We start from the raw sequence: 13,106 nt of genomic DNA, 5'->3' as shown, positions 1-13,106 counted from the left end.
CTCCTGGTACTAGAAACTGTGAGTTTGGGCAGTGAGTTGCTATTAAGGCCTGTTCAGATTGATGGGAATTTTAGTACAAGCTTATATATTTATTGACATAAAGATTCTGGATTTATTGATTTAGTTTTTAGGTTTTTAGCAATTTGTATGAGGACTGGAATAGGAGGAGTTTACTGCTGAATATTACTACAAAGGCCAGCTCCTCAAAGCTTTATCAACTGGCTTCAAATATATTGCATTTCTGTACTTGTGATGGAACAGAAAATCAGCACAAAGAAGCTGACCCATTTCCACCTTGGAACTCCCTTACAAGCAGAAAGATGTCCTATACAAACCTGTAGCCTGGTAAGAAGCTAAGAGGGGAACCTGACAGCAGAAGTGGCTCTTGGGCTCACTGTTCCTTTTCCACTCCAGAGGCATGAAACCTCCTAAATACATTTCCAACTTTGTGTAAGACTTTAGGCCAGCTGCCAGTCCTCTCTTTGAGGAGGATTAGCTCCTACATACTTGGGCATAAATAGTGGCTGGACTGAAACCTAACAACTTTTCTAAGTAGCTCTCCTGAAAGCCAGCTTTTACACTGTAGCTTTTACTTCATCAGAGCTAATTAATGAGCCAGGAGCTGGGTACTTACCTATCAATCACAAACTCCTTCTGTCTTAGCAGCCCTTCTTTAATTTTCATTAGAGATTCCCAGTTGCTGGAGTCCTGATAGCTGGTAGCTGGGTAACTTGAACGAGATGTTCCAGGTGAAACCTGCATAAAACAATTGTAGGATTAGGCCCCAGAACAGTGAAAGTAAATAATGTGCCACATATTACAGCATTTACGAAGTGGTTTCCTCTTACAGAAACCTAAGGACTGTTTTTCAGTTTAATTCAGATTTGCTTTGTACAAAACAACTGGATTTATAAACAAATTTCTGGAAACAAACTTCAGCCCAGTGTAATTGATTTTATAATTTCTCTACTAAACAATTAATAGCTCTGAAAGCAGTTTGAAATGAAAAGCTCACTTAGAATTAACTATCTCATCAAGAGGAAGAGCACAAAGCGTTCATATCATATCCTGCTGCAATCCTTGCAGCGCTTGAAAAGCCAGGGCTGGGTAGGCCCAGACCTGCTGGTAACGGCAGGTAACAGTCACCACTGCCCTGTTCAACTCCTGCCCATAACAGTTTTCTCTTCACAGAGAAAGAGACATTTCCCTTGATGTGTGCGCACTTAAATACAGAGTATGGGAATCTGGCTAAATTGTAAGGGAATACAACCTTCACAAGTAATAGGTTTCAGGCTTTCTATTAATTTTCACAAAAACCAGGCTTCATGTCTTGCAACAAACTGAGGGCAACAACTGACCTAAATATGAACCAACAACATCATGCTTTGGAAGAAAAGTAAAAATACTGGGACATTTAATCAAGAAAGCATTTATTACAAATTTATTACAAATATTTGCATCAGGAATTCACATAAGGGAAGGTTTAAGCAAGAGCTTCTGAGATCAAGCTGAGGAGTCCCAGCATCAACTGCCATGAAGTATCATTTAATCTTTCATCAGTTTTTTGAATCACTGAAAAGCGATAACTCTTTATTTTCTGAGAAGCATCCTGGACAATGCTGTCTTTCTATGTTTTTGAAAAAGAGCAGAAGGAAAAAAAGTACTTTAAGCTCTTTTTCCTTTTATAGCACCATAATGTTTTAAATTTCATCCGAAATTACAACAAACTGTATTAAGACCAAGACATATGATCAACAGTTAAAATAAGTTAAACAACTGCCAAGCACTGCATGCTTCTGGTCAAAGTTTTACTGTGAATTATAACACTGAATGGAAAGAATTTATTGCTTAAACCCCAATAATATCATGAGGTACTAAAGTCAGGAGCCAATTCCCCACAATTATAATTGCTTCTGTAACTTTAAAAAGTATGTCTTCCCATTCAGTTTACTTCAGTTCAATCCCTAGCTTGGTCAATGATGTGTTTCTGCACATTTATTCCCTTTGAATTCATAACCCAAAACCAGGTAAGATGACAGGACTTAAAATTTCTAAAAATCTTTCAAGACTGTTATGCCCCCACCTCACCCCTCATCCCCCCAGGTCCAATTTATCTGCTTCAGGGAGTATTTATTTTGCTTAACAAACTGGAGAGCTTCAATAGTAAAATCTGTTATGAATAATTAAAAAAAACCCAAAAAACAAAAACTGACCACAAAAACCATCAACAGTTCTACACATTAAATACTGTACACCAATTAAAAACAAAATCTGAACTGGTGATATAATATTTTTTTTTTGTTTGGGCAGTGATCTAATAAACTCAGGAAAGTAACACATATGTAGAGTCTTTACAGCTTAGAAGTTTATTTTGCCTGGGTTGCTCCATCCAGACCACATCACTTCAAAGTCATCTTTGGTGCTTACAGGATACCTTGGGATTCTCACATACTGTTCTGTATTAGTTACACACATGACTGGCTGAACTGAGAGGCACCAGCACAAACCTATTCCAGGTAAAGTCTCACAGTGAGCCATGCCATGTCATGCAGTACAAAGTGACAACATCAGGAACTATCACTGAACTTGATGCTATGAATTTTTTTCCTTTGTTTTTCCCACTATAGTGCTGATTAATGCTTTCCTGCGTCCACCTCAACACCATTACACTACAATCAAAAGAGAAAAAAGACACAGTCCTTATTGCAGCTGGGATTTGATCTTTCCTTCTCAGAGCCAGAACTTCTTTCTCTACTCAAGAGAACACTCACAAGCATTTGACATGATGAACAGGAAATATATGGCTTTATAAAGCCAAATCAATTTATTGAGCATGATTAATTTTGTCTTTAAAATTGAACTATAAAAATGAAGAAATTAAAGACAGCAAATTAAATACTGTCTAAATACCAAATCTATCTTAAGAATGAAGACATTCTGGAAGTCACTGGTGGTTTCTTTAAGAGCATTTTTCAATACAAACCCTTTATTTCAATCTAGCATCTCTGCAAACATTAATTTGCACTGAAGTTGGAAAAAACCCCTTCAAATATGGTATAATAAACAGAAGTTGGAAAAAAACCCTTCAAATTTGGTACAATCAATAAGTATACAAGCCAAATACTGTAGCTGCTGAAAAGCAATGCAATGTGTTTTGCAAAGTTAAGAACAGAGCAATATTCTGTGAATGATATGCCAACAATAGTGTGTTAGTGGGGTTTATATTAAATTTAAACCATAAAGCCTCCATAGATTACTCACTGACATACTTTAACTTTGGAATATACCCAGTTCTATGGAGTATATATATGCTTACAGACACATACGTAACACCAAATAAAATACTACTTTGTATTAAAATTGTATGCTTCTATTTTTCACTCTGAACAAACGAAAACAAACAAAAATGTTTGATTCTGATATCGTGTTTAATCCAATTAAAAAAAAAAAAAAAAGAAAAAGAATATACTAAAAATACTTCTTAGAACTTTCCAAAATAACAAGACACTTCACTCATTTATGAGCACATGGTGTTGACTACTACAAAAAGCTTTCTAGCTGCTTTGAATTGTGCGGTAACACACAGGCAGCCCGCTTACATTTGAGTATCTGGTCTCCTAAGGATATCAAACCAAATAGTGAGACCAGATACACTTCCAGGAGTCATATTTAGAAAGCCATCCACAACTCCAAGCCCTTAACTTGAATCGTCCACAACTACAAAACAAAATACCATCTGGAAAGACACAGCATTCTTTTCTATCTGTCCTACAAAATACAACTATTTTTGTCACCTGGCACCTCTTCTGAGAGTATCAGCCTTGTCCTGAGAACATGTGTTCAGTTAGAACAGTATCCTTTGCACAGTGACATCCAAAGGTCCTCACTAGCTTGTTTTGTGACAGAGGCTTGGCAAACCTTCAAGTCACTGTTGAGGCAAACTCAGCTGCTGGGGAAAAAAAAATAAAATAAGAAATCTTTGCTGTACTAACCTAGATGCAAATACTTACTGCTGGAACAGACATTGCTGACTGATAGCTTCACGCTTATTATCAGTGGAAAAACAATTTTTCCGTGGACAGAGTGTAACAATATTTAGATAACTTAGATCAAATATGGCTGGGTTTTAAATTGTGCTAATTAAAATGATCTTCTCAAACGTGCCCATAGTTTCTGCCTGAAGCAGATCAGGGTCTCAGCACACAGAGTAGCCCATCATTTCACATGTAACATGCTGTATCATGTCAGATGATGGCATTTACTACATCACGAAGTAAAGTCTGAAAATGTCAACACAATACTTAATCTCAAAAAAAACCCAAAAACCAAACAACCCCCCCCAAAACCCCAATCGATTTGTAAGAGTTTTTTCATTAAAGTCACAGCTTAAATAATTTAGTGCTGTCCATACTCAAAACTGTAAATGTTCACAGTCCATTACTAACAACTAGCAGAGCACCAAGAATTATGCCAGGTGAGTGATTCCTTCTGGAAAACTGCTTACACTGCCCTACTCTATCATAAACTCCTGTCCATAGGGATCATTCCTCTCTTGCTGCATTTAACAGGCATTACTCAACAGAAAGAGAATTCCTTGCATCCACAGCTAATCCAAGGCAAAGAATCAACACAAGCAATGCTAGCAGGAGCTAAGGAGTCCTTTTCTGACTGACAGTTGAGGAAACAAATATGGGTGACCACTCAGGCTGCGCCTCAGGGACATCACTGGATGGATAACGTGGGAGAAAGCAGAGGTGGAGGTGTCATCAGCAAGCCTAAATGGACTCTTGTCATGGAGATGCCTCCTGCCTATGGGTCACCTGTGATGGGAAAAGGTTTAAATCTGCACAGGCAGAGCAGAAGCCACTGAGGAGCTCTGTAACTGCTCCACACTCTAGGTAAGGAAAAATTATTCACTCAGCCCTTCCTCCTCACACAGATTTCTTCCTAAGATCAGTATCAGGTCAGAACAGCTCCCATGATTGAGACAATCTCAAAAGATCATTCATCCTTTTGCAGGTGAAACGTGACAGGGATGGTGGCTGTCAGGCAAGAAAAGCCACAGAAAACTGCAACCATGGAATAAGGCCCTCTTTTAAGGAATGACTTATACAGAAAGGCTGTGCATTGCAGAAATGCACTAGAAACACAGCTACAAAGATGAATCCTCCACACTGTAAAAGACTCTGAGCTGGGCAGAAAAAAGACTACAGACAAGAATTTATAATTTGTGGTATCTGTACCTCACCACCTATTGCTCTACTCTGCTCCATCTTTGCCTTTTAGGGAAGATAGTATTTCTGCTCAGAATATAATCACTACAATTCTTGGCAGCAACACCTAGGCTGTATCACTTTTTGCCTATGCTTTCACAAATTTCCAGCAGTCACGGAGGAAAGAACATCTAATCATGCCCTTGCACTTTTATTCCAGCCATGGTATGTGCTGTTATTTGGGGAATTTCTTTAATGTGAAAAATATCATTAAAATCAACATTGAAACACCATCAAATGGTGAGGTACTCAAAAATACAGGTGTATTGTAGAGAGGTTAGCACTGCCAACAGCAAAATAAAAATCAATAAGGTTTGGAAAAAAATCCCAAACACATACTTTATATAGACATGCAGCCTGCAAAGTAGTTAATACAAGAGAGATCACAACTAACAGGGAAAATACACTTGACAGGAACTGACAATTTAATCTGCCTGAAAATCAGCTTAATGCAAGTTCAGGATTGCCTGTATATGGGATGTCAGGTTACAGAAAAAGGGGGTGAGGGAAAGGATAAAGCAGTGACTCTAAACAGCTCTGGCATAAACCCAGTTGCAAGAATATGTCTGGTAATACAATGTGAGGAACCAGAAAGTCACTGGAACAGTAAAACATGTCCAAAGAAGAGAAACTTTGATGGCTTAAAAGCTTAGAATGATTTATGATAACTAAATATCACAAAGGTTGAAGATACATTAAATCAGACAGCAAATACCACGTTTCCTAGGTTGAGAGTCCATGTAAACTAAGGTTGATGGAATGGAAATTGAGATATGGCAGTCTGGGATAAGAGTATCAGGAGAAAACTAACAAACAAAAACGAGCAAACAACAACAAAAAAAGTCCATCAAAACAACTGAAGAGATGGAGAAAAGCAGCAAAAGCATATCACAAACGACTGAGAGAAGATCCAGATTTTAAGATTTTAGAATCTGCACTGGATGGAGCTTAGGAATTAAAGGGCAAGCCAGTCCTTACTTGATGACACATCACGACTTCATCTGAGTTAGGATTAAATAATTCATTCATGTGCCTAACAACACACTGACTACACTATGCCAAGAACAGAATAATCAGTTAGGCACCAACCTCATCAACAAAAATTCAAGGACCAGAATTAATTTTAGAAGGGATCACCTCAAAGGTATATAGCCAGAGCTGAGCTGCACGGATGCTACACGACTTCTTAAAGCTTTTCCAATAAAAAATTAAAATGCTAATGCTATTTACAGACACCACCACTATCAACATAAAATTTGAGAAAGTGGAAAGCTTTCAAAATGGAGAAGAATAAACAGTAATAGCATTCACATGCCTCCTAAAGGCAGCACTCCCTCTAGTCATTACACTTCTACTAACACATTTGTTCAAACTTGCTTCACAAATGAAACCTCCATTGCACACAGGGCAACACACTTAATTCAGACATCACAGATTTTACTCTCATAAGCCTGGGAGGAATCTGACAATCCTGCAATTTACTGGTATTTGTATATTTACTTCTTCCCTACATTGTTTATACTGCAGCTGAGGTTCCTGAACTTCATCAAGGTCAGGTCTGATAATCACAACAAGGGAGGAAGACATAATCCCTTTACACAACAGCTTACAAATGAATTAAGAGCAAAGCATTGCAAGTACATGGTTGCTGGGATACAACAAGAGATGGGAGAAAACAAAGGCTAAGGTCAGGTAGCTATTCACCATGGAGGAAAAAAAATCTTAAAGAAAACACAAGCAGAGGTTTTTTACTGATGGCATAGCTACAGGGTTTTGATAGCAACTGCGTGGTCACTTAAATGTGGCATAAATGCACACTGCTATCAAAGGGAGGGGGCCTGTTCTCCTGCCTCTTCTCACCACTTCAAACATTCATACCTTTCAGCTCCCTCCCGACAGCCCCAGTCCCACACTCTTCCCCCATCCCACACACATGAGGGTTATTTGCATCTCAGTCAGACTCTTACCAGATTCAGTGCACTGAGGGCCATGTGAGATCTAGCACTGGCACACACTCTTAAGTGGGAAAGGTACAAGACAACACATTTTGCAGTGGCACAGCTTTGTGCTGGATTAGTATGAACATGACCACAAGCTGAATTATCTTAACTACAGGCACTGCCAAACCCTTCCAAAGTATCGGTGTACAGACTGAGTATTTTCCAAGCTTCTGAAAAAACCCTATTATGCAGCTGCAATTGTTAAGTTACTGGCCAAGACCTGGTGTTTAGGTAAGCAATATGTTCAAGAAAAGGAACTTGCACAGGAAGATGGCATAACAGAATAAAACCAAAAGCCTCCTGCACTTTATTTTCAAAATAATCCTCCCTGTGTTGGCTCTATGAATTATGACAGCACACACAGGAGCAGCAGCACAGTCCTAGCCTAGAGTCAGAGACTGCATGTGTGAGATCCCTGTGTGTTCAGAATCTGCAGTCAGCAGGGGATCCGGAATAAAGCAGAAATATAGCAGGGGATTTGCAAGGGAAGGGAACTGGAATTCTGGTCACTGCTTAACTGGCAAGGTTTTGCTCCTTCTAGCATCCCTGATGGTACAGTGCAAAAGCCTCCAAGGACAAAGAAGCAATAGGTTAACTCTGGCAAGAGTTTGCACGATCCCTAGGGATGCCTGCTGTTAGGGAAGAGCAAAGGGCAGTCTCCCAGAAGAGGCCGTAGCCACCCAGCAGTCCTCCCTGCCTTTCCTGACTCCTCATCTCTGTCCCCTAAGCCCCTACGTTCCTGAGCTGCACAGGGACCAGCACTCCTGGAACTGCACAGGGGATGATGATACACCCTCCTCTGCTTATCTTCCCCTGAACAACCACACTTCCCTTGCTTTTATGTGTTCTTATAACATACCTTCACACTCCATGCAACACCAATATTATTTTTGTCATAAATCCTTTCCATTTATATTCTGGCGAATGTTATGAACACAAAACACTTCTAGGTGCCACTTAATGTGATGTTAAAAACAACAGTGCCTGGAATTTTCCACTGATAACAACTGGGTCTTTCCTAAGTATAGAAGCACTTGTTTTATTAAGTGTTCATTTTATCTTCCCACTGCATTGAAATTCAAATGTTCTTTACTATAAAAAAAAATTTTAAACATCTGGAGATGAAAGGGAGCTTCCACAAGAACAACTTTTTTTTTTTTTAAACTTTAGTTGACATTTCACTGGTAAATTCATGATTTCTTTTTGTTTCTTATTCTGTCCTGGAAAGCAAAGCTACTACAGTTATTCAAAAATACTATTGTTTTATGTGCTCAATAAATACAGGGCATGTTATTCGCTACAAAAACTTATGAACTGTACAAGTAAGACAGAAGAGAGTGAGTTTAGTTTCTTCGTCAGAAACTTGGAGAACTACAAGTGACAAGCACTAATAGACAGAAGTAGCTTAGAAAAAAGGAACAGTTGGCAAAAATCAATCATGAAGGACATGTAAAATCGACATCCTCAACCAAGTTCTGATCATTTATAAAAACCTTTAAGTTAAATGTACACTGCTAATTTCTACAAATACCAGTTTACTGAATGCCAATTTTGATTGCTCATGATTACTTACTATGCCTGCTCATGGCTAACATGGATTCAAAAAGTGGAAGCAAAAGACCTAGAAAGCAATCAAAAAAGCAGCTATTTTTTGCCAGTCTGCACAAACTTTGCAAGGATGAGCAGAGCTGGCCATCAATCTTGCACAGAAACTAACAGGAGTCCTCCTGTAACATGAAGGTGACAAAAAGAGAGTGCAACTTGGGTGAATATTAGAGGAAAAGGACCAACAATCCATACTTCTGCAATAATTGGAGAAGAAAACTTAGAAAAACCTTTTAAGCACAGAGCACCAAATTCTCTTAATGAAACATGCAAACATATTGAAAGAGAGAGAAGCCACTATGGATTTAATGTGAAGCAGGAGCATACATCTGGGGAAAAGTGATGCTCTGCAAATTCCTTATCCAGGGTCTTGATTTTTCAAATGGAAGTTGTTGAGATTCTGTGAAGGGTGTTGGCCTCTAAACCAGAAAACTGAGCCTCTACTTTCCTGCATTCCATTTGCTTTAGCTTTTCAGGACTTCACAAGAAACATGAGCCATACTCAGCACAATTAGCTGAAGTTTAAAATAAACAAAAGAAAAATCCCACAAAAATAAAGCAGAAACGTTCAGAATATTTATATTAGAACAAATCCAACTATTACCACAAACTCAAGAAAGTACATTTTATTTAAAAACAGTAATCCAGAACTGTTCTCTATGAGCACTTGCAGAAAAAAGGGAGTGAAATTACTGGAACATGTGCACTTCAAGTTTTGCACATGCAACTTCTGCGCATGTTATAGCTGATGGGAAAGGAATGATTAGACTCTTTTCCACTTCCTTTTAAGCTGATAAACCAAAATTGTTAGCAGTAACAACAACAATCCTCTCTCACACACCTTTGTTCTTCCCCAGCTCTTAGTACCACGAACATAGATTTAAAAAACAAGGAAAAAAAGACAAGGATATTCTATAAACAGTGGCAAGGGGGGGGATTTAGTAAAGCTGCCTTAGTGGGGATTGGAGACAAAACCAAGTTCTCTACTGAAACAGTCTCATGCAGAGTGTTAATAAGATCTGTGGCCATCAGAGTGCTGCACAATGTGAGTACAGTATTAACCTACATTTATTGGTGACTACTTTGAAAAACTTCCATGAATGGGAAAATTAGAGGCATACTCATGTTTTCTGTCTCAACTCCAGAAATTCTTCCCAGACAGAACTAGCTGTTTCAGCCAGCAAACCAAGCAAAACAGCACATAGACCTACTGTGAAGGTTAACCTGCTTCAAGCAGGGATTCTACCACCATCCCTATACAGCATCACATATATGATGTATCATCACTTAGACATTTCAGTCACTTGCCCCAGAATTTTGAAAAATAAAAAAAAAGGAATATTATACATATATTTTTTAGCTCACAAGGACACATCACGTTAAATTAACATGTTGTTAATTTAACACTGCCCTGCCGTGTGAAAGCAGCAACCACACAACCATGGAAGGTAGTCACATAATTTGTGTGTGGAGTAAGTGACGGATATTTGAACTGTTTGGCTTCAATCCAGATTGAACCTTTTCCACTTGAGTTTATGAGGGGTACTTGAAACACACTTGTCTCTAGCAAAAGCAGCAGTATGATGTAAGGGTGCATCCAAACATCCGTGTCAGTGTGTGAAGGTGTTTTCCTTCCTTACAAGATAAACTTGGGGGAGCCCTAACACCTTCTTTATATAGTCAGAAAAGGCAGAAGTTCACACTAAAAAAATAATTTTCATCACCAGCAATTAGTACTTGTCACTTGTAGGTCTCCAAGTTTCTTACAAAGAAACTAGACTTATTCTACAGAGAGGAAACTGGGACAAGAACAAAGAAAATTGGTCTCTTCAAAGAGCACCAAAACACAGCAGATTCTCTAGTGTGGAAACCATTTTGAAAATGAAATCCCAGTTTTAACAAACACAAATGAGACTCTCTCTACCTAAATAAAAATAAATATATGTTGATTGAAGTAGGTTCATTTAGAAGGTGGGAAAATAACTGTTTCAGAATGAACTACTTTTGTTTTCATTTTTTAATTCACAGAGACGTCAATAATAATGTTATACCAAGTACTCACATAACCAATTGATACAGAGGACTGTACTTCAAAACCATAGAACCAATTAATTTTCAATGAAGGCCACAAAAAGAGGAAAAAAGCAAATAGCTTCTTCTATAAGAATGGAGTCACAAGAGCAGGAAAAAAGCTCTCCACATCACCTCAGTGGTCAGGAAGCTACAGACAAAACAGTCTGGACACTACACTTGACAAAGCTTCCATGCTCCAGTGACTGACAACAGAATTTCCATGAGAAAGCAGCTGCCTGAAACAGAATACATAGTCAGAAAATATCCGCAAGACCAGGAAATCTCTTCTTGCTACTCAGAGCTGGTCTGAACCATAAGTAGAGCCATGTTTTTATCTGGCACATTCTGCAACAGAATAAAAAAAAATATGAAGCTTTGTACCTGAAATTCTCAGGTAATCAAATTCAGGATCCTAATTTTCTGGGGTGCTTTTTTCGCTGAATGCTTTCCCCCCTGTTTTAGCTATGAATTGCATGCAACAAAGATAAGAAGCAATAGATAGCTGACGCTCACCATGGGAATTAGTCTTATTTATAGTCTCTCAATAGTGGGAAGAGGGAAAAAAACCCCCAAATTTCAGAGCAATGGACAGAAGAAGTGAAGAAAGACACACGTCATTCTGTAACACCAAGAGAAAGAAAGATGTTGCTGGCTCCCACTTGTTAAAGTAGGGCCCTGTGAAAATTAGCCTGACAACTCCTTAAAAGCCTGATTTATGCCATCTCCATGTTGATCTGAATGAAGACCCCCATGAGGCAAGATCCCCATTGAGGCCACTGCTCTACCTGCTGCCCCTCCACACTACTGAGTGTGATCACTGCAATAATCTGCACAAGAGAATCTTTCAACTTCTAAATGATGCCAAAACAGTCATCATTTGGGCAATATTTATGCATTTCTGCTAGGTCAACTTTCAGCTGAAGATAAGTAGCAGCAAAAGCTAAAGCCCAATCATTTCTCCTCAATTCTGCAGTTACGCTTTCAAGTGGAGATAATCCAGCACCACCACTTGGCAACTGAAACGTGGTCTTCCAACTTTATCTCTCCTTCATGTGCCTTTGTCCCGCTGTTCATCCATCACTCACAACATGTCAAATAACACAACTAATCTCTGTGCTTCCCAGAACAGTTTATCTGAAGGACACTCAACACAGTTTCTTAGGTATAAGGATCTCGGTACACCACCTAAAGCACATTGTTCAGCTTAACCAATTGAGGACAGCAGTAAGCACTAAAATACAGTGTTCCCAGGCTTTTCACAGAAATAAAGAACCTTGCCTGTAATGAAGATAATTGAATTTCCTATCCTGTCTCATGTTGCTATTTTGAAGACACTTTGCATCACTGAAGATAACTGCTATAGTAAATTATTTGACCTTCATTAACTTAGTAAAAAGGTAAACTTCATCACTGTGAAAGCCACCAGGTATTTACAAGAACACAGCTTTTTTGTGCTGTCAGTATTTTGTTGCAAAATAAACCACCTTTATTTTGTTGCAAAATAAACCAGGTCAAATCTGTGCTAATTGTATTGTCTCCACATGAAATAAATGTTTCCTAATGGGGTTTGGGAAGAGGAAGGACATAGCCAATTTTCAGAGTGAGAGCCAGGCAAAACTTCTTGTTTCCCTTCTCTTCTAACACTGGGTCAAAGCACCAAAGACAATAAACAGGCGTGACACACTTCTGCACCCTGTGTTCTACTTTAATAGTTTAAGGTTTGCGCCAGTAACAGCAACTGAAACAAAAACATTCAAGAGGACCTTTCAAAAAATGCCTTTGGTCAGTAACAAATCTGATGACTACTACTACCACAGCATTCACCCTTTCCAAAAAGAGAAATATTTCAGACCAAGTTTTCTATTAATTTATTTTGTACTTTTTCCTAATCACTTTGCAATGGTATGCTTTATAAACTGCTGCCTCAGAAAGTAATTTCATCTTGCTTGTAAAAAAGAAAAAAAACGTGAAGACCAAACTAATTTAATGTCTGTCCCATGGTTAGGAAAATAAATATGTCTTGTCCCAGAGGAAAATAACATAATGCAAAGCCTAGATTTCTCAGCAGAGCTGTTTCCTACAAAGCTAACAAAGACCATAAGTCTCACTATACAAAAGCAGGAACATCTGCAGCCTCAGAAAGGGAACTTCCTCC

General features: G+C 38.5%; 1 protein-coding gene across 1 annotated transcript in view; it reads right to left on the bottom strand.

Annotated features, from left to right (window-relative positions):
• Nucleotides 1–13,106, bottom strand: part of CEP85L (centrosomal protein 85 like) — a 105,021-nt gene that overhangs the window by 27,463 nt on the left and 64,452 nt on the right. The window contains exon 4 of the mRNA XM_058800987.1: nt 635–756. Coding sequence (XP_058656970.1) covers nt 635–756 — 122 coding nt within the window. The remainder of the gene's footprint in view (nt 1–634; nt 757–13,106) is intronic.

Source organism: Ammospiza caudacuta, chromosome 3, assembly GCF_027887145.1.
Source record: "Ammospiza caudacuta isolate bAmmCau1 chromosome 3, bAmmCau1.pri, whole genome shotgun sequence".
In the NCBI taxonomy this organism is placed as follows: domain Eukaryota; kingdom Metazoa; phylum Chordata; class Aves; order Passeriformes; family Passerellidae; genus Ammospiza; species Ammospiza caudacuta.
This window is presented reverse-complemented; position numbering and strand designations above follow the sequence as displayed.